The sequence below is a fragment of the Halichoerus grypus genome, chromosome X (assembly GCF_964656455.1).
Source record: "Halichoerus grypus chromosome X, mHalGry1.hap1.1, whole genome shotgun sequence".
In the NCBI taxonomy this organism is placed as follows: domain Eukaryota; kingdom Metazoa; phylum Chordata; class Mammalia; order Carnivora; family Phocidae; genus Halichoerus; species Halichoerus grypus.
The window spans coordinates 90,461,577-90,489,561 of record NC_135727.1 but is presented as its reverse complement, the minus strand read 5'-3'; the positions used below and the strand labels follow the sequence as shown (position 1 = coordinate 90,489,561).

Genomic DNA, 27,985 nt, shown 5'->3' with positions numbered 1-27,985 from the left:
AAGCGCTCAGGGGAAACTGACATTTGGTTTTATTGTGCCAAGGACATTACAGATGGTGGATCTTGTCAACACCTGCAGGGCCCGGGTGCCCCATCTGCTGAGGCTGCTCCCACTCCCCACACTCAAATCCTGGGTGGCAGCAGTCACGATCCTCAAAGGTGCCCCCCACCCCAAGACTCCAAAGAGACCGGTGGCGGTGGCGTGGAAGCAGTAGGAATGCAGCGAGGTCAGAGTCTCATTGTCCAGAGCCCACAGGACACCTACCCCCTGCCCCCGCTTGTACTCTAGACCCTGCCCACCTCCGCGGAGCTGGAGGCTAGAGACGGCAACCACGTCTTTGTGCCCCCTCTGTGCCCCGTGGCCTGCCTGCTCCCAAACCAGAGAGATGCCGCCTTCACAGAGCCAATGCTGTTGTCTACATCATTTTGGATTGGTTGACTTTGTAAGATAAAAGTACATTTTAATAAAGAAAAAATTCAACATTGAAGGCTCAGACATTCTTGGGGTACTGGAAAGGGGGATTCCCACTTCTTCCTCCCACCTCCCCAACATCATTGTGGAGGTGGGGTGACAAGTATTTCTGATCTTGGAAGGAATGGGGGGCAGGGAAACTTTCCTCTGTCTGAATGTCTCTCCTCGGGGGCTGCCTGGCTGCCAGTTGTTCTGTCTCTGTGTGCCTCTCGCCTACCTTCGGCACCCTTGCCCAAGTCCCCTGTGGAATGCAGGGATGATGCTGTGCAGGGGGCAACAGGGCACGTCAGCTGGCGAAGAGACGGGTGATGGTGGTGGTGGCGGCAGCGATGAGAGGGGGCTCGGGGATGGGCCAGCCAGAGGGAAGTGGGGAGGAGCGAAAGGAGGGGAGAGAGGGAAGAAGGCAAGAGGGAAGAAAGCCGAAGAAGGTGGGGCGGCACTGGAGGGCAGGAGTGGTGGGGGTTGGGAGATGGTCTCCAGTCTCTGGGTCTCCATCAACTCTTGTCCGGGGGTGGATCTCTGTGCACTTTGTTTTTCTTCATACTGTCTAGGTATTCCTGTTGGGACACTGCCAGCACCGACGCTAGGATCTCGTCATCATCCCAGTCGTTCAGACCTGCTGGGCAAGAGGAAGGGCAAAAGGATGATGGAGCACTCCCAGTGCATCTTTTCCTCACCCTTGGCTGATCCCTGGCTCGGGAGAGATCCCATCCAGGCCCCTCTACACTTCTTTCTCTATAGAGAAGGCTCCTCCGGGCCTATGAAATCCCACACAAATCCCCTCTGGACACATCCCTTGGGCTTGAAAACCTCCCTTTTCCTGGGGAGGTGGCCCGAGGCTCTAGAAACCCCCTCTCAGGACTGGCTGCTTCTTCCATCTCTCCCCAACTCCCAGCTGGTCCCTGGCCCCTACACAGAGGAAGCTTACCAAAGGCGGAGGGGGACATCTGCTGAATGAGGGCCCGGCACTCCAGAGCAGGGTAGAGGGACACAAGGGGGGAAGTAGCCCGGTCGGCCCCTGCCGAGAACTGGCTGCTTGTACCTGGGGCAGACGGACAGTCAGAGGCGGGGGGGGGGGGGGGGGAGGCGGGGGCGGGGGGGGGGGGCAGGACCTAGGCGGCACCTCCTCACCCCGGCATGCTTCCCTGTCACCAAGTCACTGACCTGGTGCACAGGGCGAAGGAGGTTTGGCAAGAGCTAAGACAGTGCCTGGGGAAGGGGGCTTGATGCCCAGCTCGGCGTGCAGCTCCGGGTGCTCAGGTGAAGAGGCTGAACTCCGCTGCCGCGGGGACCGGCTGGTCCACTCCTCCAGGCCACTGGAGGCTGCTGCTGTGGCAGAACTGCATGTGGCACTGGCCTTCCGCGGCTGCAGTGCGGAGGAAGGAGGAGGAGGTAAGGACCGCCGCCAGGCGTGAGCCTCCTCTGCTCCGTCCCTGAAGGCTGGCTCGCTCCCGGCATCCTGGCTGTGATACAGTTTCTACATAGGCCACCATCATTCCTAGTCACACGGCAGACCGCAGGACGAAGGCCAGCTCCTTAATCCCCCCTCACATCCTTACAGCCAACCGGGCAGGAAACCTGTATCTCCCACTTTCAAAACACATTCAGACTCCATCCCCTTTCCTCACTCCTCCCTAGCCAGCACCGCCATCTGCCACCACTGGGACTTCTCTAGTAGCTTCCACCTCACCGGTCCCCTGCTTCTCCGCCTAACCCCCTAGACTCCGTGCTGCACTCGGCAATCAGGGGTATCCTGTCCCTCCTCTGCTCACAACCCTCCCAAAGGCTTCTGCCTCACTCACAGTAAAAGCCAAAGTCCTCAGCAGAGCCCACGAGCCCCTTCTCAATCCGGCCCCACCACCTCTCTGACTACTGCATTCTGCTCTGCCACACTGGCCCCGGGCCGCTCCCAAATCACACCAGGAGTGCACTCCCCTCAGGGCTTTGCTCTTGCTGGCCTTCTGCCTGGCTTGGCACATGCACTTAGCTAACTGCCTCACCTTCTGCAAGCTTTTGCTCACATCTCACCTGCTCTGAGGCCTACCTTGACCATACTATCTTCATCTCCCCGTCAGCACCCTCTATGTGTTTCATCTGTCCCACCTCTCAATCATCTATTCATTATGTTTACTGTTTCTTTTGTTCCACTCTGCAAAAATATAAGCATCGCAAGGACAGGGATCTGGGCCTGCCCAGCTCACCAATGTACCCCCATACACTGAGAACAGTGCCTGGCACAGACCTGCAATAAATATTTATTGTAGAAATTACTCGACTCCTGCCAACACCTACAGTCACTCTAAACTCCTTGTGATTCCTCAAATGCCTGCCTGCTCTGCCCCATCCCTGCCCTAAAAATCCAACCTTCCTGTGTGAAGACTGACCAGAGCCCCCATGTCCACTGGTCTCCCAGCCAGGGTCAAGGGCCTCACTGATGTATCTGTCTCCCTCAGTAGACAGAGGATCACTGAGAGTGGAACAGGCCAGACCTAATTCTAAATCCTCAGCACAGAGCCTGACACACAAGCACATTCAACAAAAGCTTGTCCCTCTGGAACTATTCATCAATCCCACACGTTACCGCCAGTGGCTGGCCTCCCTCAATCCTTAAGAGCTCGTTCTGCAAAGGTGTTGACAGTTCTAAGGCACAATGCCAAGATTAAGGCCAAGATGTGGTACAGAATGGGCTGAGAGCTTCCTTCTCTCCCAGATGTCAAAACCGCTTAATTTCTTCTTCCTGTATGGGGGGGCAGAGCATGTGAAATAAGGGGTTCTTGGCCAGGCCAGTGACAGAGCCCAGGACTCACCTGGCTTGGGCCGCGGACCTGGCGGGCCTGTTTCTCCTGATCCCGCAGCCACTGCAGGTAGGATTCTCGAGCTACCTGCTCCTCAATGGCCTCATTTGTGGCCTCCCAGTCTGTGGCCCGCTTCTTGTCTTCCAGCATTTGCTGCTCAATCCATGACTCCTCTGATGTTTTTATGGCATTCTTCATCAGGGACTGCTCTGCGAACTGCAAGGCAGGGAGGAACAGGGATGTGGGGTGACACTCTGAACTCTGGCCAGGAACCAGAACCAGCTCAGGATTGTGGGCCTACAGGCCCAGAAGAGAGGAGATAGGAAGTCAGGTACTCTTACTAAGCACCCCCTTGAGCAGGCTGCCTATTCATCAAGAACTGGGGGGAGGCAGGCTTTGGTAGTGGGACTTGTCATTCCAAACTCCTATACTCAGAAGCCCTGCTCCCAATCCTAAGACACCTTGAATGAAGTACTAGGTCTGGGGCAACCAGGTGCTGGAATTTAAAGATGCCTCACCCAGCGATGGCTCAGTTTCACAATACCGAGACCTTCCTCACCTATGCCCAGATGGGACAAGGAGAAAAGATCACCTGAGAAGTTAGCTGAGTGTGCACAGGGTGAAGGGAGTATTTGGACATTTAAGGGGACAAGGGGATGGTATCATCACGGGAAGCGCTGTCACAAATTGTGGGACACTGTAGGAGACTGCTTTTGCCAGGCTATGAGACACAACAGCATCTAAAAAAATGAAGTAATAAAAAAATATGAGAGCATATTCTAGGCATTAAGTTTAAGTATTGCTCTGTGAAATTCGAAAAATTATTTTAATGCAAATACACACACTACACACCAATATGTGTGCATTAAGTTATGATGTAAAATGTAATTTTTTTACCTATGTAGAATAATCCAAAAAGTACATAAAGCTCTATGTTAGAACAAGCCAATTTAAAAATGGGCAAAAATGGGCACCTGGGTGGCTCAGTCGGTTAAGCGTCTGCCTTCCGCTAAGGTCACGATCCCAGAGTCCTGGGATCAAGCCCCACATCGGGCTCCCTGCTCATCGGGGAGGCTGCTTCTCCCTCTGCCTCTGCCACTCCCCCTGCTTGTGCTCTCTCTCTCTCAAATAAATATTTTTTTAAAAAGGGCAAAAAACTCTAAACACAATTTCCTCAAAGAAGATACACAGATGGCAAATAAGCACGTAAAAGATGCTCAACACCATTTGTCATCAGGGAATTGCAAATTACAACTGATGAGGTACCTTATCAGTTGGAGATACCAGTTAAGAACTGTAGCTTCATAGAGATATGGATGGTTACATAAGAAGTATTTCTAGATAAATGTATACACACGGGTTAGTATACACAGATAGGTCTCCTTGCTCTGTCAGCTGAAAGGGTCTAGAAGCAAGGACATCCCAGTAGTAAGAAGCACACTCAGCACCCAGATCTTGGTTTCTAATAACATATTGCAATAAAAGGAACCAGGGCTCCTTGGACAAATGGCTGGTTCTAGGACTGGAGCAAGATATATACAAGATGAACCTGGAGCACCTCATGGTGCCAGAAAGTAAGAAAGTGCTACAAAATGAAACACAATAAACAAACCAAAACAAAAAAAAAACAAAAAAAACCCAAAAAACAAAAAAACAAACCCAACAAAAAAATCAATCCACCACCACAATGATGGGGGTATGTCAAAGCGATGCAGCTGGGAACCAACTGAGAGCGCTCCCAATAGCCAAAACTGGAACAATGTGAGCATCAAAATAAATAAAAATAGTACTGGATTATAACTTAAAATATAGAAGTATAAAAAAAATACCCTTGAGTCCACAGTGATATCAATAAATGGGGGACAAGAGACAAATCTCCCTTGCAGAAGAATTCTACATAATTTACGTAGATACTCTGTCCTCAAGAAGATGGAGCATAGGGGCGCCTGGGTGGCTCAGTCGGTTAAGCAGCTGCCTTCGGCTCAGGTCATGATCCTGGGGTCCTGGGATCGAGCCCCACGTCCGGCTCCCTGCTCAGCGGAGAGCCTGCTTCTCCCTCTCCCTCTGCCTGCCACTCTGCCTACTTGTGCTGTCAAATAAATATAAAATCTTAAAAAAAAAAAAAAAAAAAAAAAGAAGATGGAGCATAACCTCCACTTCAGTGTGGGCTGTACATAATGACTTCCTTCCAAACAGGACAGTAAGGAAAAAGGAATGGGGGGAGAGAATAATTTTACAGTGGAGAAAATCTGACAAACAATACTTCTCCCAGGGGTCAAGATCAACATCAACAGTCATAAATCATGTTCCCAGTATATACCATTGATAAGATGTGACGAGAATGGTATTTTACCACTGTGATCTTCCTCCCTAAAACCCATAACCCTAATCTAATGAGAAAAACATCAGACAAATTTCAAAAGAGAAACATCCTATAATATACCGGACCAGTACTCCTCAATACTGTCAAGGTCATCAAAAACATAAAAATGTGAGAAACCGTCACAGAACAAGGGAATCTAAAGACACAGGATGACTTTAGTTAATAATAATGTATTGCTATTGATTCATATATTGTAACAAATGTATCACAGTCATCCAATATGTTAATAAAAGTGAAATTGTGTAGGGGGGAGGAGGATACATGGGAACTCTACCTTCTCAATTTTTTTTTTTGTAAATTTAAAATCATTCTAAAAAATTAAATCTACAAACAAACAAAAATACTTAGGGCATTCAAATTTTTTTTAATTAAAAAAAAAAAAACGAGTGGGGCTGGGGAGCCTGGGTGGCTCAGTCAGTTAAGCGGTCTGCCTTCAGCTCAGGTCATGATCCCAGGGTCCAGGGATCGAGCCCCACATCGGGCTCCGTGCTCAGTGGGGGCCTGCTTCACCCTCTCCCTCTGCCCCCCCACCCCCTCTTTGTGCTTGCTTTCTGTCAAATGAATAAATAAAATCTTAAAAAAAAGAAAGAAAGAAATGAGTGGGGCACCTGGGTGGCACAGTTGGTTAAGCTTCCCAACTCTTGATTTCGGCTCAGGTCATGATCTCAGGGTTGGGAGATCGAGCCCCAGGTTGGGCTGTGCGCTCAGCATGGAGTCAGCTTGAGATTCTCTCTCCCTCTCCCCCTCCCACTCATGCTCTCTCTTTCTCTCTAAAATAAATAAATCTTAAAATCTTAAATCTTAGAGGTGCCTGGGTGGCGAAGTCATTAAGTGTCTGCCTTCGGCTCAGGTCATGATCCCGGGGTCCTGGGATCGAGCCCCACATCGGGCTTCCTGCTCAGCGGGAAGCCTGCTTCTTCCTCTCTCGCTCCCCCTGCTTGTGTTCCCTCTCTCGCTGTGTCCCTCTCTGTAAAATAAATAAATAATATCTTTAAAAATAAGTAAAAAAAAAAAACTTAAATCTTAAAAAAAAAAAAAAAGATAAAAGAAACGAGTGATCAGACCACAGAAAGTCATGGATGAATCTTAAATTTAAATACATGGCGTTATGTGAAAGACACTCGGAAAAAAACTACATACTGTTATAATTCCAATCCCATTACATTCTAGAAAAGGCAAAACTAGACTCTGTAAACAGATCAAAGATAAAAACAAGGAAATTCAGAGAAACTGTCAGAGCCAAAAGAGACATGACAACTAAATGTAGGAAGGTCTCCTGGATGGGATTCTGGAACAGATAAGATCGTTAGGGAAAGACTGAGGTCATTTAAATAAAGTATGGTCTCTTTAGTCAATATATCAATACTGGTTTATTAATTGTAACAAATGTTCTATGCAGATATGTTCATCATAGTGGGGAATATGGAAATTATCTAATCTTGGTAATTTTGTAAATCTAAAACTGTTCTAAAATTAAAAGTTTACTTAAAAAACAAAATAAAAAAAAAACCCTATATTGGAGGGTGTGTCGTGTTAGGGTGTGCGTTTCCTAAAATGAGGCAGGGGCACTTTCTGTTTGTAGGAAGTGAAACCCCAATAGAAGACAGCAAAATCCCCAGAAGATGACTGTTTATGAGAGAGAACAAGAACCTGTCAGCATGTGCTGGAAAAACGTACTGCCACCTTCTGAGCACCTACTAGGCAACAGGCCCAGTGTTCGGCATGTTCTGTACCGGCCAAGTGGCCAGCCCACATTACTTGTATAATCTGCCCTAGGTCCCACAGCCAGTAGTGGTCGGGCCAGGCCTGCACTTCTAAGTCTCTGTGACCACGGCTGTCTAGAACTGCTGAGTTTCGGAGGATCCATGCAGGTACCGAGATACCCAGACCAAGCCCGGGTTCACAGTTCCCAGATGTGCCTCCTCCATATCCCAAAATGCCAACCCTCAACAGGCATGAAAGATGGGTAAGCCAGCTCAGACGCGCAAACGGAGAGCACCGAATGAGCCCTGAGAGATCACCTTGGGTAACTCCCTAGTTTTACAGAGGTGAGAGCTCAGAGGCAACTCGGGGGACATGTCATTTTTGTGGGCTAGGGCAGAACTGAGATGTCAAAAGAGGTTTCCGGCCTCTCTATCCAGCAGCCATCCTGGGCATGGGGACCTACTTACCCCGGGTTTGAATGATGGCAGGCCTAGTCCCACACCAATGGTGGCCTTGTTGGGATTCACCACTGAATTGTAGTGGATATTCCGATGGTAGCTGACGCGGATGGGCTCATCCTCGTTTTGATGGATCCCATGGAATGTGTTGATGGGTTCTGCAGAGAAAGAGAAGGAAGGAGCACCCGCGGCGGGCAGGGCAGGCCTGGGCCGGGCGCAGGCGGCTGCTCAGCTGCCCGCCCAAGTACCTGTGCTGTACTGGTACACCTCCACGGGCCGGTTGTACATCTCTGCCATGGCCTGCATCTCAATGTGGTTGCCGTGGCAGTTGTTTTTCCGCTTCCTGTTGATGTAGGTGGTGAAGTCCTCGGTGACATAGTTGGAGAAGTAGTCCGCATTCTTCATCTGCGGAACAGATCGGAGGGTCAGGTCCGTGTGGGGAAGGGATGCGCCCACTCTGCCCGCCCCCCCCCCCCCCGCCCCGAGGCCTCTGCAAGGTCTCACCAGATAGTCCATGCAATGCTTTCGCACCACCTCATGCATGTCCTGGTCTCCGTACACCTGGTCAGCTGTGGGGACAGAAGGAGAGGCGGGGATCAAGAGCTGCCAACGGAGAAGAGTTCCACGTCCTGGAACATCCTTGGGGGTGGAGGGCTGGGGGCCAGGGAAACTCCTTTTCCTACACTACTGCCTGGAGCGTGCTTGGCTTTGTGGGCTGGAATGGGGTCACGGAAAAAAGAGGCAGGCAGGGACAGTCTTTAAGAATGGGAGAGTACAGGCGAGAGGAACACAACCCAGGCAGATCAGTCTGTCTGGGGCTTGCCCGGCCACTCAGACAAATCAACAAACATTTTAAGTCCCCTAAGTGGCCTCGAGCACCAGCAATTCCACACTCCCCCTTCACGCTTCACATGAGGAAGCTGAGGCTGAGGGAGAGTTTGTGGCTTCACCAAGGTCACACGGCAAGTCAGTCTGAGAGAGTCAACTCTAGAATACAGTTTTCCTGACTCCTGGGAGCCAGCATGGCCTTCGCAGGTTACAAATAAATAAATAAATAAAAAGAAGAAACTGTAAAAACTGGGCTTCAAGCCCAGTTCTGCCAGGTACCAGTGAGCTAAACGACCAGAGGCAAGCAACCCAAGTGTCCTGAGCCTCATAGGCTTCACGTGTAAAACAGGAACAAGCAGGTAACTCCCTGGCAGGCCTCTTAGAGGATCAACGAAATCATGGGTATAAGGTGATTAGTACGGGGTTTGGGACACAGCAGTCACTCATTAAAGCAGAGTCCCCTACCCGGAGTGGGGCCTGAATGTGGGGTACTGTGTAGGTGATAGATGTGAGTAAAATCCTGCCCCTGTCTGCAAGAAGCACATATTCTAGCAAGAGAAAAAGACACATACAAACATAACTTAAGCTTAATTCGGGAAAGGCAGCCTGCCTACGGCCCAAATGATCTAGGTGTCACAGGGTTTCGGTCAAAATAAGAACCAGGCTTCCCCTACCTTACTTGAGGATCTTCACACATGCCATTTCCTCTTTTCAGGGCATTCTTTCCATCCTCCTCGGCTGCCTACTTGTCACACACCCATGTATTCTTTATACAGTTGCCCAGCCCTCCCACCCTCCAGAGCACTTCTATCATTACATTTATCAAAGGTGTGTGCAGACTTCCTCTGCCTGACCACTCTGACTCCCACTGAGGGCTGAGAGCAAGTCACATCCAAGTCCACCCCAGCTCAGGGCCCGATACAGTACAGGAAATCGGGACCAGCTTGCTGAGTGGATGGACAGGCCGGGGGAGCCAGGGAGTCTTCTCCTGGGGAAATTAAAGTGGGCTTGAAGATGGGGCACGCCTGATGTCCGCTGGCTAAGATGAAGAGGGAATTTCCCTTTGTCTCCCCGAAGGACCGTTGCTCTGATGGGGTCTCCCTGGGGCACTGGGGCAGGGGCAGGTCCTGCTGTTGCAGGGAACACCGCAGAGGTCTTCCAGGACAGCCAGTCTACCTCTGAAGAATCGCCTTTGCTGCCCTCCCCTTCCCTCCCTGGAGGATTCTGTGAGAGGAGAAAAAGGCTGCTCTGAGACAGAAAAGGGGGCCATGCCTGTCTCACGTCCTCTTAGAGGTGCGGAGACCTGAGGGGGGGGGGAGCTGTGAAGGCGGGAAGGGGTAGCCCCTTCACTGATGTAAACAAGGATGTGGGTTCTGCGGCCACACTCTCCCCCGCCCCCCCAGCAGCATTTCCAGCAAGTCACGTGCCCTGCGCAGAGGCTGGGGGCCCCCTGCTGCCGCCTTTCTTAGAAACAGGGACCACAGAGGCCACTGTGGCTGCGAGAGCTATTTATGTAGAAGGAGCCTGGGGGGCTGCGGAGGCAGTGCTGCCAGCAGCTGCAGTAAACAGGGACTGCGACGGCGGCAAGGGGGTTAAACGGGCCGGCCTGCCAAGCTCCAGGAGGGGGCTGAGATGCTCCTCGGGAAGGATCGACAGGCATTTCCTGGGAGATGGATCTACCTGAGCTGGATGCCGGATGCAAGAAAATGGAGGAAAGGGGAGACTGCAACAGGGAAGGGAGCTGAGGGAAGCTCGTGAAGGCCCCCCCCATTCCCCTGCCATTGGCCCCCTTGCCTAGCAGAAAGGCCCTGCTGCCTCCTAGCTGGGTGGCACTGGACAAGGCCTTCAAGCTCTCTGGGCTGCAATGTCTTCATCCGTGAAGTGGGGAAAGTACTACTCTTCCTTTCACAGGGGGCTGTCAAGACGAGGGGTAGGGTTTGCTGAATGCCTACGATGTCCTGGGTGTTCAAGAAATGAACCTGGGGGCTCCGCTTGTCATGAGTGGACGATGACTCTCTCAAATAGCTAACCATCCCCGAGTCAGTCAGAATGTCGCCGGAACCACTCATTAAGCCCTTCCTCATTTCTGTCGTACTCCCTCAGCCAGAGGAAAGCCCCGAGCAAGGAGTCTAGGCTGTCCTGCCTCACACAGGCAGGGCGGGCTCTCTACCTTTCCTGAATCCAAAGGTCCACAGGCCTACCTCCTGTGTCCGTAGTTCAAATCTTTAGCAACCAAATTAACATCAAATTGAAAATACAGGCTTCACGAAACAGGGTCCTTAAATGACTTTCTCTACCTACCTACCTGTAAAGTTTCCCCTTCTCTCCTCAATCCTAAGATGTACTGATAGGTGGTACTGTACATGCATTTAAATCACAGCTTTTGTTGGGGGTGGGCGGCACGACCCACCTCACTGATTATAAAATACAAGCTAGTTTTGGGATCATTGACGCGGAAGAAAACGTGCGTATCTGAACACCAAGGAAACCGAGCAAAAATACCTCCCCAATGGGGGTGAGAAGGATCTTTTCAATGATATTAAAGTGGGATAACCATCCAAGGCAGGGCTAAAACACAGGAAGTCCTCATCAAGGCAGTGCTTCTCTGACTTTGCTAGCCCCACCTCTGTCCTCCAGAAAGCCCCCTCCTCCCAGAGGGTTGGCATATGGGACTAGGGGCTGGGCTGGACTTCCCTGTGGGGGCCAAGGTGGGGGAAAGGGCCCAATGGACCTGCAGAGGTAGGGGAATTCAGAGAACTTGTTTTGATAGAAACTGAAACTCCTCTTGCTGACGCTGCACTTGTGGGCAATCTGCACCTGCTCTCCCCTCCCAGAGTCCAGCTGAAGGGGGTCCCCCACTACCTCACCTCTGTCCCCAACCCAAAGAGGGCTCGGAAATCCTCAGGACAATACCACAATTGATTCCACCAAGGCCTTTTCACATTCCAACTTATTTCATCTTCACCCCAAAAAGCCCTACTTTACACAGGAGGAATAACTGAGGTACAGAAATGTGGCAGAGCTGGCCTGAGGTCACACATCGGGGAGGGTAAACGCCAGGCTCTCAAGGAGTACCTGGTAACTTCAAACGCTGATGCTCCAGGTGATGTTACCACTACCCCCAATCCAGCTATAACCTTAGCCGCCTGCCCGCTGAGGGCAAGGCCTGATTCTGTCTGCCTCAGTTTCCCCACCAGCACAAGCAGGAATCAGCTGGAACCCTGGAAAGGCCTAGGAGTGGGCAGGAATTACATAGAGATCAGCATAAACCTTACCTCCCCACAGCCTACGTCTGTCCTTTCTCTGAGCACGCTGAGACATGAGCAGAGAAACGCACATGTGCACACACACACACAAAGCCAGCAGATCCTGCCAAAGATGTTCCCTGAGGGGACACCTGGGTGGCTCAGTCGGTTAAGCGCCTGCCTTTGGCTCAGGTCATGATCCCAGGGTCCTGGGATCGAGTCCCACATGGGGCTCCCTGCTCAGCAGGGAGACTACTTACTTCTCCCTCTGCCTGCCGCTCCTCCACCTCGTGTGTGCACTCTCTCTCTCGCTCTGACAAGTAAATAAAATCTTAAAAAAAAAAAAAAAGATGTTCCCTGAGGCCAAATATCCATACCACCCTCACAACTACAGAGACCTATCGCATTCAGCAAGTAGCTGTCCTTACCGCTAACCAAGATTAAAGGTTGGATGAGAGGCAAAGCTGTATAAAGTGAGGACCCTCACCTCCTTCCTACCCTTCGCCAGGGGTTAATGGGAGGGAGGAAGAGCCAATAGTTCTTACAGGCTTGCCTCAACCTCCTTCCCCTGCTGCCTGGGGGAAGGTCCCTCAAACCTCTGTAATCCCTCCTCCTCAGGCTCTCTAAAATAGTCACTATTTGCCTAAGAGTTACGTGGAGAAGCAGGACAGGAAAGCCTGGACTACCTACAGGAGTTTAATTAAGCACAGGGCCCTACCATTTGTTTGAGAGGCACCTGGGAACTGTCTCCCCGCCAGGCTGCCTGCCCGCCTGCTAGAAGAGCCGCAGCAAGTTCTGCTGAGGACAGAAAAGGAAGCCTGGTGTCTGTAGGCAATCTAAAAACAAACCACACAAATGTGTGTACACACAGCAGCAGGGGGAGACAGGAACCTGATCTGTTTCCCCACTTGCCTCCTGGCCCCACTGAGGAGATGAGCCAGGAAAAAGGCCTCCCCTGCCTGTCAAGCGGCTGTGGTGTGCACCTGGCCCGTGGCCCCAAATGGCACACCCTCAATGGGGGAGACACCCTAGGTGAGGGGAGACAGAACCCCGTCCTCTTGATGGCCTGGTCTCCGAGATGCCCGCTCTTCTACTCAAGGATGCCCATGGCCAAGTTGGGGAAACTGGGGAAGCAAGGCAGAAAGAGCCCAATGGCCATGGGTGTCCATGGGAATCTTCTCCTTCTGGCCTAGTTCAACCTCAGACACCTATGTTCTGAGGCTGCATATGTGATCTAGGTAATAGGGTGCTGGCTTTCTCGCAAGGCCTCGGTTTCCCCATTTATAAAACAGTCAAAATTAATCGAAGATCCACCCCCGCGACACTGATGGTCCAGGCTAATGTTTCTGGGCCCCATCGTTCTAACATGTACAGCTCCAGCTGCTTCCTCGTGGCCCGTGCAGACAGACGCACATGTGGCTTCCACTTTGCCCACAGAGGCCAGGGCCAGGGCCAGAGGTTTTCGCTGAGTCAAAGTCCTATGGGGAGAGGGCCAGAGAGATGCAGACCCACGTTTCCAGGAGGAGGTTATCTGAGCCTAGCAGGGGCAGGGTGGGCCACAGGGTACCTCAGGAACTTGGGCTCCTCCTTCCACCCAAGCCTTCACTGATGCTCACAAGTCCCCAGCAGGGGGTTGTGGGAGAGAGCAGTTGAGTACTGGTTCACACGAGGGACACCCAGACCTCAGAGGCAAAACAGAGGGTAGAAAGCCAACATCCTCAGGATTCCCAACAGTAGAGGACCACAGGCTCCTAGTTAGAGGAAGTAAGGCCCAGAGAGGTCAAGGAATATACCTGAGGTCACCCAGCCAGTTGACAGCTAAGCCGAGACGCTAGGGCTTTCCCAGGGTCATAGAAAGAACATGTCCTTTGGACACGTCTGGGTTCCCATGCCGGCTCCGCCACTAACGACCCCAAGCATGTCATTTCCCTTTCCTGAGCCTCAATCTTCTCACCTGTCTCATGGGATAACAATCCCAATTTTGCAGGTGAATCTGAAGCACCCAGCTGAATGCCAGCAAACAGTCAGGGTCAAAGAACAACACTGTGGCCTCTGTGTGTGCAATCCCCTCTCTAACTCCAGCCTTTGGTTATGTGCTCCTTCCACTATACAATGCGTGGCAGGAAGCTAGAACCTGTAGGCCTTCTCATCAGAGCTCAGGTGCTCTCTCCCTACTGCCTGTCCCTGCAAAAGCTAGGCTGGAAGCAGAGGCGCATCAGAAAGCCCGAGGACAAAGTCCCCTTCCCAGGCACATGTCCTGTGCACTCTGGCCCAGGGAAACCTCCAGATGAGGCCTAGAGACCCAGGAGCCACATACTTCCAGGGAGTGGCCATGGGGCTTCTGAGGTTTTACAGAGAAAAGCCAAGGGCAGTCCAGTTGGGGGAAATGGGTAGCCATAGTGCTGATAGGGAAAGGCCTTCAACCTGCCGCGGTCAGCTCTTCCTGTAAGCTCAGGCCCTTTACTGGAAGGCCCTTGAGGGGGGTGTCAGAGGGTGTTTGGGGAGGTCAACTGGATGGACACACATGAAAATATTGCTGTTGAAATGAAGGGGGGGAAATCGGAGGGGGGAGACGAACCATGAGAGACAATGGACTCTGAGAAACAAACTGAGGGTTCTAGAGGGGAGGGGGGTGGGAGGATGGGTTAGCCCGGTGATGGGTATTAAGGAGAGCATGTATTGAATGGAGCACTGGGTGTTATACGCAAACAATGAATCATGGAACACTACATCAAAAACTAATGATGTGATGTATGGTGACTAACGTAACATAATAAAATGAAATTAAAAAAAAATATATCCCTGTTGATATGGATTACTGCACAAGCCAGGTCCTTACTAGCTCCAACATCTGCCTCAAAGGCGGCCTGAGACCAAGGTGCCCAGCTGCATTCTCTTACACTCACTCCACCAGCAGCCCCGTTTGCCCCACATCTAGCCTGAGGCTTCAGCACAGGGCCTAGCACCTAACAGGCCCTGACCTATTCTTTCTTTGCCTTCCTTTTGTCCAAGATGCCCCTAAACCCAGCTCTCTTTCTAGGAAACATCCCAGGGAGAACACAGGATTGAGCCACAGGGGTAGAAAGGGTGGGATTTTCCTAGCCCAGCAGAGTCCACTGCCTGAGCGTCTTCCGCTTGGTAGAATGGGGAGGCAAGCACTCAACCCACCTAAACTTCTTCTACTCATTCAACAAACATTTGTGGCTCTGAGACCCCACTGAAAACAGCGTTCAGCCTTCACCAATGCTACTGTTCCCTGAGGGTCTACCAGGTGTCAGGCACCAAAGGGATTTACTGAAGTGATCTCATGTAACCATTACCACTCTGGGTCTTCTGCCTCCTGTTACAGCCTCGGAAACAGGATCAGGAAAACAGAGCTGCTTGCCCAAGTTCACACCAAGAATCAGTGGCACAGTCAGAAGTGGAGTCAGTCCAGGCTACCGGGAGACATGGGGCTAGCCACACAGTGAGAGAATAGCAGACCTTATAAGGATTCAAGGAGCCCTTCACAATCAACACCATTTCACAGACGGGAAAATGGAAGTTTTTGAATCACGGCCAGAACTGGAAGACAGGGCTTCTGACTCCTACTTCAAGGCTCCTATCAGAGGGCCCTTTTCCCTGGTAGATAGCAGAGCCCCCATGGAAGGGTCAGATCACATTCCCAAATTCCCCTGGACACTAGCACAAGGCCTTCAAACTGCCTGTTGGGTCACAGATTCAGAGCCAGAGCGGCCTCGAAGACGTCACTCAGACTGGATAATAGATGTTATTAAGGAATTATGAATGTTGTTAAGGAGGATAATAACACTTTGGTTACATTAGGAAAGAAAGAATCCTTATCTGTTAGAGAAACATACATAAATATTTACAAATGAAATGATCTGATGTTGGGGTTTTGCTTTAAAAATACTCGTTTCAGGAGAATGAGAAAGAGTGGGCAGGGTAGTGATGAAACAAGGCTGGCCAAGTGTTGACGACTATTTTGAAGATGAATGATGGGTACATGAGAATTCACTATTCTACTTTTGTGTAAGTTTAAAAAAATTCTATGATCCCAGGGTGACAGCAATGTGCTGTGGTTAAGAACATGGGCCTCAGGGGCGCCTGGTGGCTCAGTCGTTAAGCGGCTGCCTTCGGCTCAGGTCATGATCCCAGGGTCCTGGGATTGAGCCCCATGTCGGGCTCCCTGCTCAGTGGGAAGCCTGCTTCTCCCTCTCCCACTTCCCCTGCTTGTGTTCCCTCTCTCGCGGTCTCTCTCTGTCAAATAAATAATAAAAAAAAAAAGAACATGGGCCTCAGACTAACCCAACCCAGAGACTCCCAACTCTACTATCTGACCCTGGGCAAGTCACTTCCCTGCTCTAAGCTGCTTTTCTCTTCTGACAAATGGAAACCACAATAGTTCCTACACTTAACCTAGCTTGGAGGGGAATGAAAAAGGGTTTCCTTTAGTGTCTGACAGTGCAATCTGTCCCTAAGTAATGTTTTTTATCACTATTGTTATTACTTTTACACCACCGCACTGCCTCATGACCAAAGGATAGAGGCCAGATACTAACTTGAAGCTGGGGTCTGGAGCCCCTGAAACACCAGTAAACTCTACCCTCAACCCCATCTCAGGGGTTATTCCTAAACACCAGAAACAGCTCAGGGGCAGCCCTAGGCTCTTGAAAGCTAAGGCACAGACTCACCTACAGCCCGGAAGAGACAGGCGCCGTCCTCCTTCATCTGCTTGATGATGAAGCCCTTCTTGTCTCTCAGGGCCTTTTCAAACCAGTGCTCCTGCTGAAGGGAAGAGGTGGGGGTCAGCAACAGGAAAAGCCTGTACCCCCTCCCCAGGGCCCTGCCCTCCAGGTTCCCGAAGGGCCCAGCTAACTGGCTGAGAGGACACTGGGTGGGGTCAAATTCCCAGCCCTGCTTGACACTCCATGCACATGGAGAAGGAGGAGACCCTTTCTTTTAGGGCATCAGTCATTGTGTGAGCAGAATACTTGCTCCCAGAAGGGTCTCATCTGTTTTCTGACCGGCCCTGCTGACCATATTGGGAATCCAATACTGGGCTCCCACAGGCAGCCAGAGGCCCGGACCCGGCAAGTACCCGGGGGTGGGGATGGACCTGGCTCTATCTCAAGGAGTTCACCAGTTCACCTGGGGACCTTCTAGCCACTTAAGGTAGGGAAGATGTTGAGGAGGAAGTAACTCGCTAGAGCCTAGATCCCAAGCCCTACACGTATAGCTAGAGACTGTCAAGATATATCGTAAAAGGTAAAATGCATACACTGTATGATCTCACTTTGCTGAACCCATGTAACGTATATATGTATGTGCATACACACACATAAAAGTTGCAAAGACCATACAACAAAATATCCCTAAAAGTTGGTATTACAGAGGATTTTGACCTTCTTCATGAGAGGTATGCAATCCCTTGTCCAAAATTCCAAAACTCAAAAAGCTTTGAAAACCAAAGTCTTCCTCTAACTCATTTGCCATCATAACCTGACCTGAGCTGGCAAGAACCTATTTATCCCACTTGGAGGTGAATATGCAAACATTTCTATGCAGAAACACTCAGGTGTATGGTTATGAGGTCCTACCACAGACTCCACCAGAGGTGTTACATGACACACAGTACACACACCAGGGGATTTTTCTAAATTCTGAAATTTCCCTAAATTCCAAAGCACATCTGACCCCAAAGGTTCAGGTTCAGTGAGCCTGTACAAATGTTTATCTTCAGACTTAAAAAAAAATAATGGAGAGATGAATAGGCAGAAAAGAGGATGTTTAGAGCAGTGAAACTACTCTGTATGGTACCTTAACGGTGGTTACATGTCATTATACATTTGTCCAAACCTATAGAATGTATAACACCAAGAGTGAACCCTAATGTGAACTGTGGAATCTGGGTGATTATGATGTGTCCTACATGGACACTGACTGTAACAAACGCACCACTCAGCTGGGGGGGGTGTTAATAATGGGGGAGACTATGCATGTGTGAGGGCAGGGTGGTATGTGGGAACTCCCTGTTCAATATGGGAACTCTTGTTCAGTTTTGCTGTGAACCTAAAACTGCTCTAAAAATTTAAGTCGAGGGGCGCCTGGGTGGCTCAGTCATTAAGCGTCTGCCTTCGGCTCGGGTCATGATCCCGGCATCCTGGGATCGAGCACCGCATCGGGCTCCATGCTCAGTGGGAAGCCTGCTTCTCCCTCTCCCACTCCCCCTACTTATGTTCCCTCTCTTGCTGTCTCTGTCTGTCAAATAAATAAAACTTTATAAAAATAATTAATTAATTAAGTCGATTAAAAATATAACGTCCATGTGTCACTGAAAACATATTTTCCATTTCAAAACAAAACCAGAAGCAGCAGACCTTTCCCAGGCCCCTCACGCCCTCTGCTGGCCACCAGAAGAAGCCAGCCTTATCCAGCATATGGGCTAGGGACCAGGAATCCCAAACCCGCTCCTTTGGGACACCACCCTGCCCAGGGATTTAGAGGATCCGGGCTAACTCTGACTAGACAGAGGGGATCACTTCTCTGCAGTCCACTTTTCCCCAGCTCAGGTGAGCGAAAATCCCAGCAGAGTAGGAAATACAAGATTCGGAGGCTCTGCATTTCAACCCCACCCCTGTCACTCACTCACTCTGTGATTTCAGGTAAACTACCTGAACTCTCCAAGCCTCAGTTTCCTATCAAACAAGGAATATGTGATCTACCTCACAGAGCTGTGAAGAAGCTCAGAGGAGCTTCAGGGCCTAAAAAGGCTTCGTAAGTAACAGGTCCTCGGCCACAGAAGGGGCAAGACTGGCACAGACAGAGACCACGTACAACTGAGAGGCTCTCAACAAGTCCCACTGGAGTAGCTGGAGAGTAGGGGATGCAGAGGGGGGTGATGAGGGAACGCCCAGCAGCCCCACCATGAGGGCCCACACCCCAGGAAGGTGTGGCTGGCTTGCCAGAGATGACAAAGGCACCTGGAAGCCCTTAATGGGCTTCCATGGACAGCACAGAGACTCTTGTTTGTGCACAACAGTCCAGCACGTGCCTCGCCCGCCCCAGAGGCTGTGGACTAGCACACTTCAGCCAGTTTCCCCCAGTCCATCCCTGCCCTGCAGGGATAGCCATCTCCCAACACCATGGTACCTGCCCCAGGCCAGGGGTCACCAGCAGGGAAGCTGCAACTATGACTACAGGCCCACATTGGGCAGAAAGAAAGGTTCTAAAGAAGGGCACATAGTAACCTCCTGCCCTCTAGTGCAGGGAAGAGATTGAGGGGAAAGGGGATCAAAGAGGAGGAGAAGGGCTCCTACTTATTCCTCCAACAAGGGTCTACCAGGCAGCTGCCAAATCAGACCCCTACTGTAGTAAGCCGGGCAACAAGGACAGCGCAATGAATCGCACTCGGTCTCTACCCTCCATAAGCGGACTCGGTCTCTACCCTCACAAGTGTGAGCAGGGCAGTGAAGAGTTGAACACAGTGCTATGAAACACACAGGAAGGGACCTAACCAATCATTAAGGTTGGCACCTGAGAAGAGGTGCCACCTGATGGAAGGATTAAAACACGAAGACCTCCAGAAATGCTTGTTAACTGGGTAAGAAATCACTTCAGGGGGCGCCTGGCTGGCTCAGTCGGAGGAGCACGCAATTCTTGATCTTGGGGTGGTGAGTTCAAGCCCCACGTTGGGTGTAGAGATTACCTAAATAAATTAAATCACTTCTACCACAAAGCACCAGGGATGCCAAGAGGCCCAGCAGTGAGTCCAGCACAACTAAAGTTCTGGGTGGGACTAGGCAAGTAAACAGGGTGGGGCCAGGAAGAAAGATGAACTCATATTAGCCAAATGCCTGCCCCATGCCAGGTGCCTGATGCAAAAGGTGACTTCATTTAATTGTTCTTAGCACAGCCCAGGTGGCAGTGAGCTTTATCCTCATTTGACAAAAGCAAAAAGAGCTGGGATTTGGGCACCAGCAAAGCCTAGTATAGAGGCCAAAGGGGAGGCCTCATGAGCCACAACATGGAGACATACCTGGCAGCCCATCTTGGGAAAGTCCTGGTTTGTCCCTAAAAATGAAGGAGGCCTGAGCATACCCTTTGCACAAGTAGGGCTTTGGTCCTGGGGCGATCTGGGCCTGGATCTGGAGGCCAAACCACGACCCTCCCACTGGCTTTGGCACCAGCAGCCTTAAGGGCTTTGGGTCTGGCTGAAACCCTGCCTCTCCTTTTGGGGAGAGAAAACAGGGAGGCCATGGTCCTGGGCTCCAGAAGAGTTTAGAGTCCCAGAAGCCCCTAGCTTAGTCTCCTCCTTCCCCTGGCTGGACAGGAGCCTCTGAGAAAGGTGCCAACTTGGGAGTTGTTTAGGAAAGTGGCCCAGGAAGGAAACGCTGGTGGGAGAGAGGGATGGAGGCTAACCCTGCCACTGATAAGTTTAAGCTACATCAATGCTCTGGCCTGAAAAAGTCAAGTCCAGACAGTGAATCTCACAAGCCCAGTGCTGAGCCTGTGGGCAAGTCCCTCCACATCCCTGAGCCTCCACAAGGGGGCTGGGCAAAGCTCTCTGACATCAGGGGATCCCAGGTGCAAGACTCTGCAACCTACTGGTCCAAAGGCCCAAGAGAAGTTGAAGCAGACTGTCGGACCCAACTGACTTGGGTTCCAGTGCAGCTCCACCAATTATCAGCCATGTGATGAACCACTCTGAACACTCCACAGTTTTCCAATCTGTGAAATGGGATAACAAGCTTCCCAGTAATGGGGTAACTGGAAAGACTCAAATGTTACATGACTTTGCCCAGTAGGAAAGCACTTAATGGGTTCTGTTCTCCTCCCTGGAAGGGAAACAAGAACACTCCTGTAGGAGGCCTAATGATGACCACCCAAAGATATCAGGCCCTAATCCCTGGAACCTGTAAATGCTACTTAGTAAGGAACAAGGGTCTTTAGCAGTGTGATTAAGTTAAGGATCTTGAGATGGAGAGATTATCTTGAAGTATCTGGGTAGGACCTAAATGCAATCACAAGTGTCCTTAGAACAGCATAGAAGACCTGACACAGAAGAGGATACTGCACATAAACAGCGAAGACGGTGTGAAAACAGGGAGAGGATGGAGTGATGCAGCCACAAACCAAGGAAAGCCGGCAGCCACCAGAAGCTGGAAGAGTACTGGATTCTCCCTAAAGCCTCTGCAGCGACTGCAGCCCTGGCAACACCTTGATTTTGGCCCAGTGAAACTGATTTTGGACTTCTGGCTTCCAGCACCGTGAGAGAATAAATTTCTGTTGTTCTAGACCACTCAGTTTGTGGTAATTTGTCACAGCAGCCACAGGAAACGAATACAACTCCCTTGAAGCACTTGCTGGTGGGAGCCATGGGGCAATATGGCATGGTTCCACTCCCACAGGATCCACCTCTGTAGCATCCCCCCAGGGAGAGGATTAGAATGAAGGCAGCAGGGGCCTGGAATTCCCCCTCCGAGTCTGGGAAGCTACTGACCCTGCCTATCAATGAATGAGCTGCCACCGAAAGGGGAGGGGGCAGGGGAAGATGGCAGCAGGAATAGCTGCTCTCGGGCAGATGTATTCTCAGAGCCCAAGGCCAAGAGGTGTTTAATATTCTGGCCTTCACAGCTCTGTCCCAGCAAGCCTGATGCCAAGACCACCCTTCTCTCCCCCCAAAACACCCAGGAACACTGGCTCAGCTCCATGGGCAAAACACAGGCAACCCATCCAATGAAAAACAGGCGCACTGCTCTCTAAGGAGCAACACAAGCTTCTCCAGGGTGAAGGAATGGGAAAAGACCAAGGCCCCCGAACCTACTGCCGGGCCACTGATGGGGAGAGGGGAGAGGAGGTGGGTTAAAAAACGAAGATTCTATTATTCTGCAACAACAAGAAATGAAGTACTGACGCATGCTACAACATGGATGAGGCTTGAAAAGAATATGCTAAGTGAAGCCAGATACAAAGAACTGCACATTGTATGATTCCATTTATATGAACCATTCAGAACAGACAAATCAATCAAGACAAAAAGTAGATTAGTAGTTGCTGGGAGGGGATGAGGGGACTAGAGGATGGTGATGGTACGGGGTTTCTTTGCAAGTGATAAAAATGTTCTAAAAGTGATCATGGCAGTAGGTGCACAACTGTGAATACGCTAAAAGATACTGAATTGTACATTTTAAATTGGTGAATTCTATGGTGTGTGAATGATATCTCAATAAAGCCATTAAAATTAAACAAGCCCAAAGGCCTATAGCACTAGCAGGGGAGAAGAAAGCCAAACACTGCTTGAAACTTTGCAGCATATCCCCACAAGCCAATGGGCCTCACCCAAAACTTTCAGAATGGGTAGGAGGAGTGGGGAGCAGGGAATTAAAGAAGAGATCACAACTAGCTTCCGAGAAATGAGTCCAACCTCCCTCCTCACTGTTACCATTTTAAGGCTGGAGAAACTGAGGCCCAGATAGGGGAAGTGCCTGAAGACAGAGGACTCAAACCCAAACAGCCCGGGAAGGGACTACTTCCTGCTATAAGACTCTGTCTCCCCGCCAAAGGTATCAGCAGGTTTCCTAGATGCCAAAGCTCGGCTATTACAAAGGATTCCAGGAAGAACCAGATGATCCTGGGAAAACTGCAAGAGAAGAATCAGCCAAATTGAGGTGGGCCAGGTCAGGTATTCATACACTCAATAACCCCAGGCATGGGTGGTCTTTTGGGGAGGGGAAAAAAAAAAAAGCTGAGAGTTTGCCTAAAGCCATAAAACAGCCAAGCAGGAGATCCTGGGGTTTGAACTCAGACCTGCCCAGCTCCAAAGCCCAAACTTTTTCCACACTACCCCCACACCATCCAGTAGGCCCCCTGACAGGCAACCCCCAAGCTTATTATTCACCATAAAATTCACTGGACATAAAATTCACTGTCTGCCAACCTCAAGCCTCACACTGAACAGACACCTGTCCTGCCCACCAAGCTTGGATGGTGGGGAGGGAAGAAAGGGGCGGGGGGGGGGGGGAAACCCAGATTTTCCTCCAAAGACACCCACCATTCTGTCACCTCCAACTCCAGAGGGCTTTGGCGTGAGTTCCCTAAAATCCCAAAGCTAAACGACACCTCCCCAGCTCCTTCCCTGACCAATGAGGAAACGGGAGACCCAGAGAACACAGACCTAGCTATTCTGGTCCATCCAGCAAAGCTCCAGCAGAGCCAGAGTGGGAACCTAGGTATCCTGACTACAGTGCCAGGTCCAGCTTCTCCCACCACTGGAGCATGCATCTCCCCCTCTGAAAATGCTCTGTGGGGTCCTCAAGCCCAGGAGACTTATAAGCCACTCTTTTCACAGGGTAGACTCAGTAAGGCAGCCATGCCTGGAAAAGGAAACCCCTGACATTACCACCAACCCTGCACCAGGACCCCAGGGTGCCAAAAGGGCTCAAGTCCTACAGTAGTCACAGCATCCGAACAAACAGGAAATCTGAGTAGTCAGAACAAGGATTCACCATCTGGGCCTCCTCTCAACAACTCCTCTCTTTCCCAGGAGATCTAATGGGCCTCCAAGGCTACAAACGCCCCAGGGGACCATTCAGGACCAAGACTGGAACAGCAGGAAGCATCTTCCCTCTTCTCATCCCCAAAAAGTCCCAAGTTGGATGAGGCGAGGCAGGGAGAAGCATCTTATTCTCCTCTTGTCCCAAGAAGTGTGAGGACAGGAAAAGCCTTTCCTCTGTCATCAGGAAGACATGCAGCCACAGAGCTTTACTTCCATGTTCTGATGGGAACAAGTATGAGGGAGGGAGCCTAGGAGATGCACAGGGGGTGTAAGGAGAGGTCTTTCTAGTCACCATGGCAGCACACAACTTTCTTCCTTTATGTCCTTGTGCTTATTTCTGTGGAGAAAAGGCAGACTCCCCCAACCAGGAAGAGAAACAATTCCTGGTCCTGACCCTATGGGCTCCGACAACTGATTCTACCTGCAGTAGTCAAGGGTAGAAAGGGAGCAAGGACAGGGTGCTCAAGACAAGGCCCTGGCCCCTGTGAAGTAAAGAAAGATTTATCTGAACCAAGGGGAAGAGAGATATGGGTAGAGAATTTCCCTGGAGTGGGGCTATCTCTGGCGAGAACAAAGCTTGTTGAAAGCAATTCAGGAAGCTCAAAACATTTCCCTGATCCTGGAAATGAGAGGCAAACAGCTCGGTCAGGGAGAAACTCAGGGGAGGCCTCAGCCACCACATCCCCAGTACCTGGCAACCTTCTCATAGACAGCAGGGAGATCTTCCTGGTAAGGGGTTCTTAGGACTATGAAGAGCACCCACGTCTTTCTGTTTAATGGGGGAGGCCGCAGGCCACACTGGAGACCTCATGTCCCTCTCACTGGTGAGAAAGGACTGCTGGTTGCAGGATGGTGGAGAGAGCCTCATACTCAAGGGGGGAGCTCAGGCCCCTCCCTAAGGTGAAGGATCTCTTGTCCCTGAGAAGCTTAGGCCCCTGGGAAGAGGCTCAACTTTTCCTCAGAATCCCATCCTATGCATGTCCCAAGGGGAGTAGGTAGTTCTCAGGATTTAGTTCACAAGTGGTCTGAGGCTCAAGTCCCCAAGGCAAAATATCTTATGTCCCTAAAAGGTCCCTATGACTGGGGTATACATATGCTATCTGAAGTGAGATGACAATTACTCTCAGGGAAGACTCAGGTCTCAGGTCCTAAAGTGGGTTGAGTTGTCTCACACACCAAAGACAAAGTTTAAACTCTTAGGGGGAGACCCAAGACCCTACTCCCTAGGGACTTAGGGCCCAAGGTGGAAGGAGTCTTTCTGTTCCTGAGGAATACCTTAAATTCCTTGAGGGGGAAGCCCAGACATCATCTCTAGAGACACACCAGTCACTGAGGTATGTATGGGTCTCTTGTCCTTGAGGGCAAGCTCAAGTGTCCTTGGAGCAACGGGTCTCAGGCCCTGAAGGCAGACTCAGATCCATGGGGGGGCCTCAAGCTCCATCTCTGGGACTCCATGCTGCCCATGTTCCCTGAAGAGTGGTATGAGGCTACAGTTCCCAAAGCAGGGATCTTACATCACTGACAAGAAGCTGAGGCCCAAGGCGCCTGGGTGGCTCAGTTAAGCATCTGCCTTAGGCTCAGGTCGTTATCCTGGAGTCCAGGGATGAGCCCCACCTCAGGCTCCCTGCTCAGCGGGGAGTCTGCTTCTGTCCCTCTGCTCCTCCCCCACCCCCCCAACCCCTGCTTGTGCTCTCTCTCTCTCAAATAAATAAATAAAATCTTAAAAAAAAGCAGCAGCTCAGGCCCTTGGGGTAGGGGGTGCTCCGATCCCTGTTGCAGGGAGAGAATGGGCTGTTATGTACCCAAGGCGTGTTCCGGTCCTTCATAATTAGAAGGATCTCATATCCCTGTGTTTCTGTGTGTTGGAAGGGGGTGTCTCAGACCACCCCAGGAGAACACTCAGATACCAATCCCTGATGAGAAAGGACCTCTAAAGACCTCACCTTGCCTGGGACCTCTGTGTGTGGGGGGTATCCATCTCCTGAAGAGGCTTCAGACCCTGTCTCTGTAAGCCCCCATCCATAAACAGGGGGATCTTGGGCTCAAGTACCCAAATCAGTGAGGCTTATTTTCTTGAAGAAAGGTTCAGGCTGGTGAGGTTGGGGGAGAGAAGAGCTGAAAGCCTATCACTTAAAAGAAGCTTAAGCTCCTAGAGAGAAATTCAAATTCAGACTCTTGGCCCCAAGAAAGTCTCAGACCACTGAAAGGAAGCATAGACCCTTGTCACTTAGAAAAGGGACGAATCTCATGTACCTTAGTAGTTTCTGGTCCCTGAGTGTTAGTTTTGGCTCTTGTCCCCAAAGGGAAGAGAATCTTGTCTCCCTGGAGAAAAATTCAGATCCCCCTTCTCTAAAGAGAATATATATACACGTATGTCTCAGGCTCTTGATTCTAGAAAAGGGAGTCTCAGGCACTCGAAGGCAGGCTTAGGACCCTTAAGGAAGTCTCAAACTCCACTGCAGGGTGGTCCTAAGCTGTGTCCCCCTGAGAAGGAAAAGGAAGGGGGACTGTCCTGTATAGACTCCTGAGAAGGAAAAGGAAAGGGGATTGTCCTGTATAGAGTCCTGAAAAGGGTTTATGTATCTTGGGGACGCTCAAAATTCCCCTGAGGTCTCCACCTTACTTGTGTTCCCTGAAGGAGGAGTCTTAGACCCTTATCCCAGAGGAAAGGAAATCTCAAGGCACCGAACACAAACCAAGGTCCCTTGCAGTCATGAGACTCCCCTCTCAGGAGGCAATCCCATCTAATGGCCCTACTTGATGAGGTCCCAGGGCCCGGAATAATGGCTCTGGGTCCCAGAAGAGACCACAGACTCCATCCTTAAGTCCGCCATCTTATCTGGGGCCTCTAACCCCCAAGTCCTTGGTGGGGGGTGGGGAAGAGAGCGCCTCAGGCCCCCACCACCAGAGAAGAATGCCAGGCTCCGGGAGGAGACATAGGTCCCTCGGGACGATCTCAAACAGCCTTCTTTGGGTCCCTACCCGGTCTGGGGATCCCACCCACCATACCCACTCACCTGTTACCCCCAGCCCATACCTGCTCAACGGTTGCGGGGTCCATAGCCTCGATGCGAGCTGCAGCCGCTTCATACTCGTCTTCACTGTTATAACCCGCGCCGACCTCCTCACGCTCTGGACTGCCCCCTCCAACCGCTCCGACCCCGGGGGCCTGACGCCGGCGCTTGCTGTGGCCCGGCCCTGAACAGCAACCGCCAACGCCTACGGCTCCGCCCACGCCCACCACCACGCCCGCCGCGCCCACACCCGCCGCCGCTGCACCCAGCGCGTCGCCGGGACCGCCGCCGGGACCAACAGGGCCCCCGCAAGGAGGAGGTGAAGCCTGCTGTGGCCGCGGACCCGCCACGGCGCCAGGCGGCACGGCCAGCGCCCAGCGGTGAAGCGCTCCCGGTGGCCCCGGTAGCGGGCCCTGAGGCGGTGGCGAGGCCCGGCGGGCCCCCACGACGCCCGAGTCACGGTCGCGGTCGCCACCGCCCACACCCGTGCCGCCGCCGCCCACGCCCACACCCCCGCCGCGACGCGGCGCCGGGGGCAGCGGCCCGGGCGGCGGCGGTTCGTTGGCGGGGTCGGCGTCGGGAGGCGGCGGCTTCTTTTTGGGGAGAATAGTCATGGCGGCACCGCCAAGTACCCCCCAGCAAACCCGGCGCGGGGCACGCCGGGAGAGAACCCGGATGAGGGGGCTACTGTGGTGCGCGAAGCACGACGGGATCGGCGGGACCCGGATAAAGAGATTGATGCACCGGTTCGAGAACCGTCGGTGGCGCGCGGGTCACGCGGCAGGAGAACCCGGATGTGAAGTCCTAGATGAAGGCACCGCGGCGGGTTTGTCGCAGCCTTCTCTCCAGTCCAACAAGTTTATTGCTACACTCGGTCGTTCCGGCCTGCTGCTTCAAAGGAAACAGAACCAAAACAAGCACCTCTTCGCCCCGCCCCCTCGCAGGTTCTTGAACTACCGGGTGGGGCCCCGGGGCGCTGCGCAAGCGCGCCAGGGCACGGCCCCGCCTCTCGTTCGGAAGTACGTGGGCAAAATCTTCGCCGCCGCCACAACAATCGCGGGCACCAACCAATCGGGGCAGCTGCGTGGGTGCTCGATGACGCCCACGGGCCAATCAGATGCGAGCGATCGCCCTCCCGTGCCCTCCGTCTCAGATTTCAGGCAAAGTCGGCACCCTAGTTCCTTGCCTTTCTTCTCGTCCGCCCCGTCGCGCTCTTCTCTCCTCTAGGTTGTGACTCGCACGCGGGGGTACTACGACAGGACAGCGTGGCCGGCCCCGCGCACGACAATTTTGAAAGCGCCTCCCTGCCAGGGTTCCAACTTGGCCGCAGTCAGCCGGACTGACTGGAAAATATCAACACTCCCAGAATATAGCACTCCCCTGAAGCGTCAGTTCCGGTCCCACCCACCTGCAAATCCTTGGCCGGCGGGGAGGCGGGTGCCGCTTCACCCTGGCAACAGACCGAGTTCTGCGGTGATTGGTTAAGAGCAGCCGTCACTCACGTTGGGCCGGCCAACCCTGGGACAGACG

General features: G+C 51.8%; 1 protein-coding gene across 3 annotated transcripts; it reads right to left on the bottom strand.

The window, feature by feature from the left end:
• Positions 1-6: 6 nt before the first annotated feature.
• Positions 7-27,816, bottom strand: OTUD5 (OTU deubiquitinase 5). 3 transcript variants are annotated; one of them, XM_078064211.1, is made up of 9 exons: positions 26,479-27,816; positions 16,579-16,669; positions 8,316-8,380; positions 8,060-8,216; positions 7,821-7,969; positions 3,279-3,482; positions 1,636-1,837; positions 1,400-1,513; positions 7-1,090 (listed from the first exon to the last, which is right to left on the bottom strand). In XM_078064211.1, the coding sequence occupies exons 1-9, from the start codon at positions 27,067-27,069 to the stop codon at positions 966-968; spliced, it is 1,698 nt and encodes a 565-aa protein (XP_077920337.1). In that variant the 5' UTR covers positions 27,070-27,816; the 3' UTR covers positions 7-965. The 3 variants fall into 3 exon arrangements, with proteins under 3 accessions (XP_077920337.1, XP_077920335.1, XP_077920336.1); XM_078064209.1 differs by having other exon boundaries at positions 16,579-16,672; positions 26,479-27,814; XM_078064210.1 differs by having other exon boundaries at positions 7-1,087; positions 16,579-16,672; positions 26,479-27,813.
• Positions 27,817-27,985: the final 169 nt, after the last annotated feature.

Excerpts from the sequence above, each read along its gene's own strand:
- OTUD5 (XM_078064209.1), bottom strand. The coding sequence starts at position 27,069 with ATGACTATTCTCCCCAAAAAGAAGCCGCCGCCTCCCGACGCCGACCCC. Across the intron at positions 16,673-26,478 it reads ACCCCGCAACCGTTGAGCAG|CAGGAGCACTGGTTTGAAAA; the intron begins GTATGGGCTGGG and ends TCTTCCCTTCAG. Across the intron at positions 8,381-16,578 it reads CTGTCTCTTCCGGGCTGTAG|CTGACCAGGTGTACGGAGAC; the intron begins GTGAGTCTGTGC and ends CTGTCCCCACAG.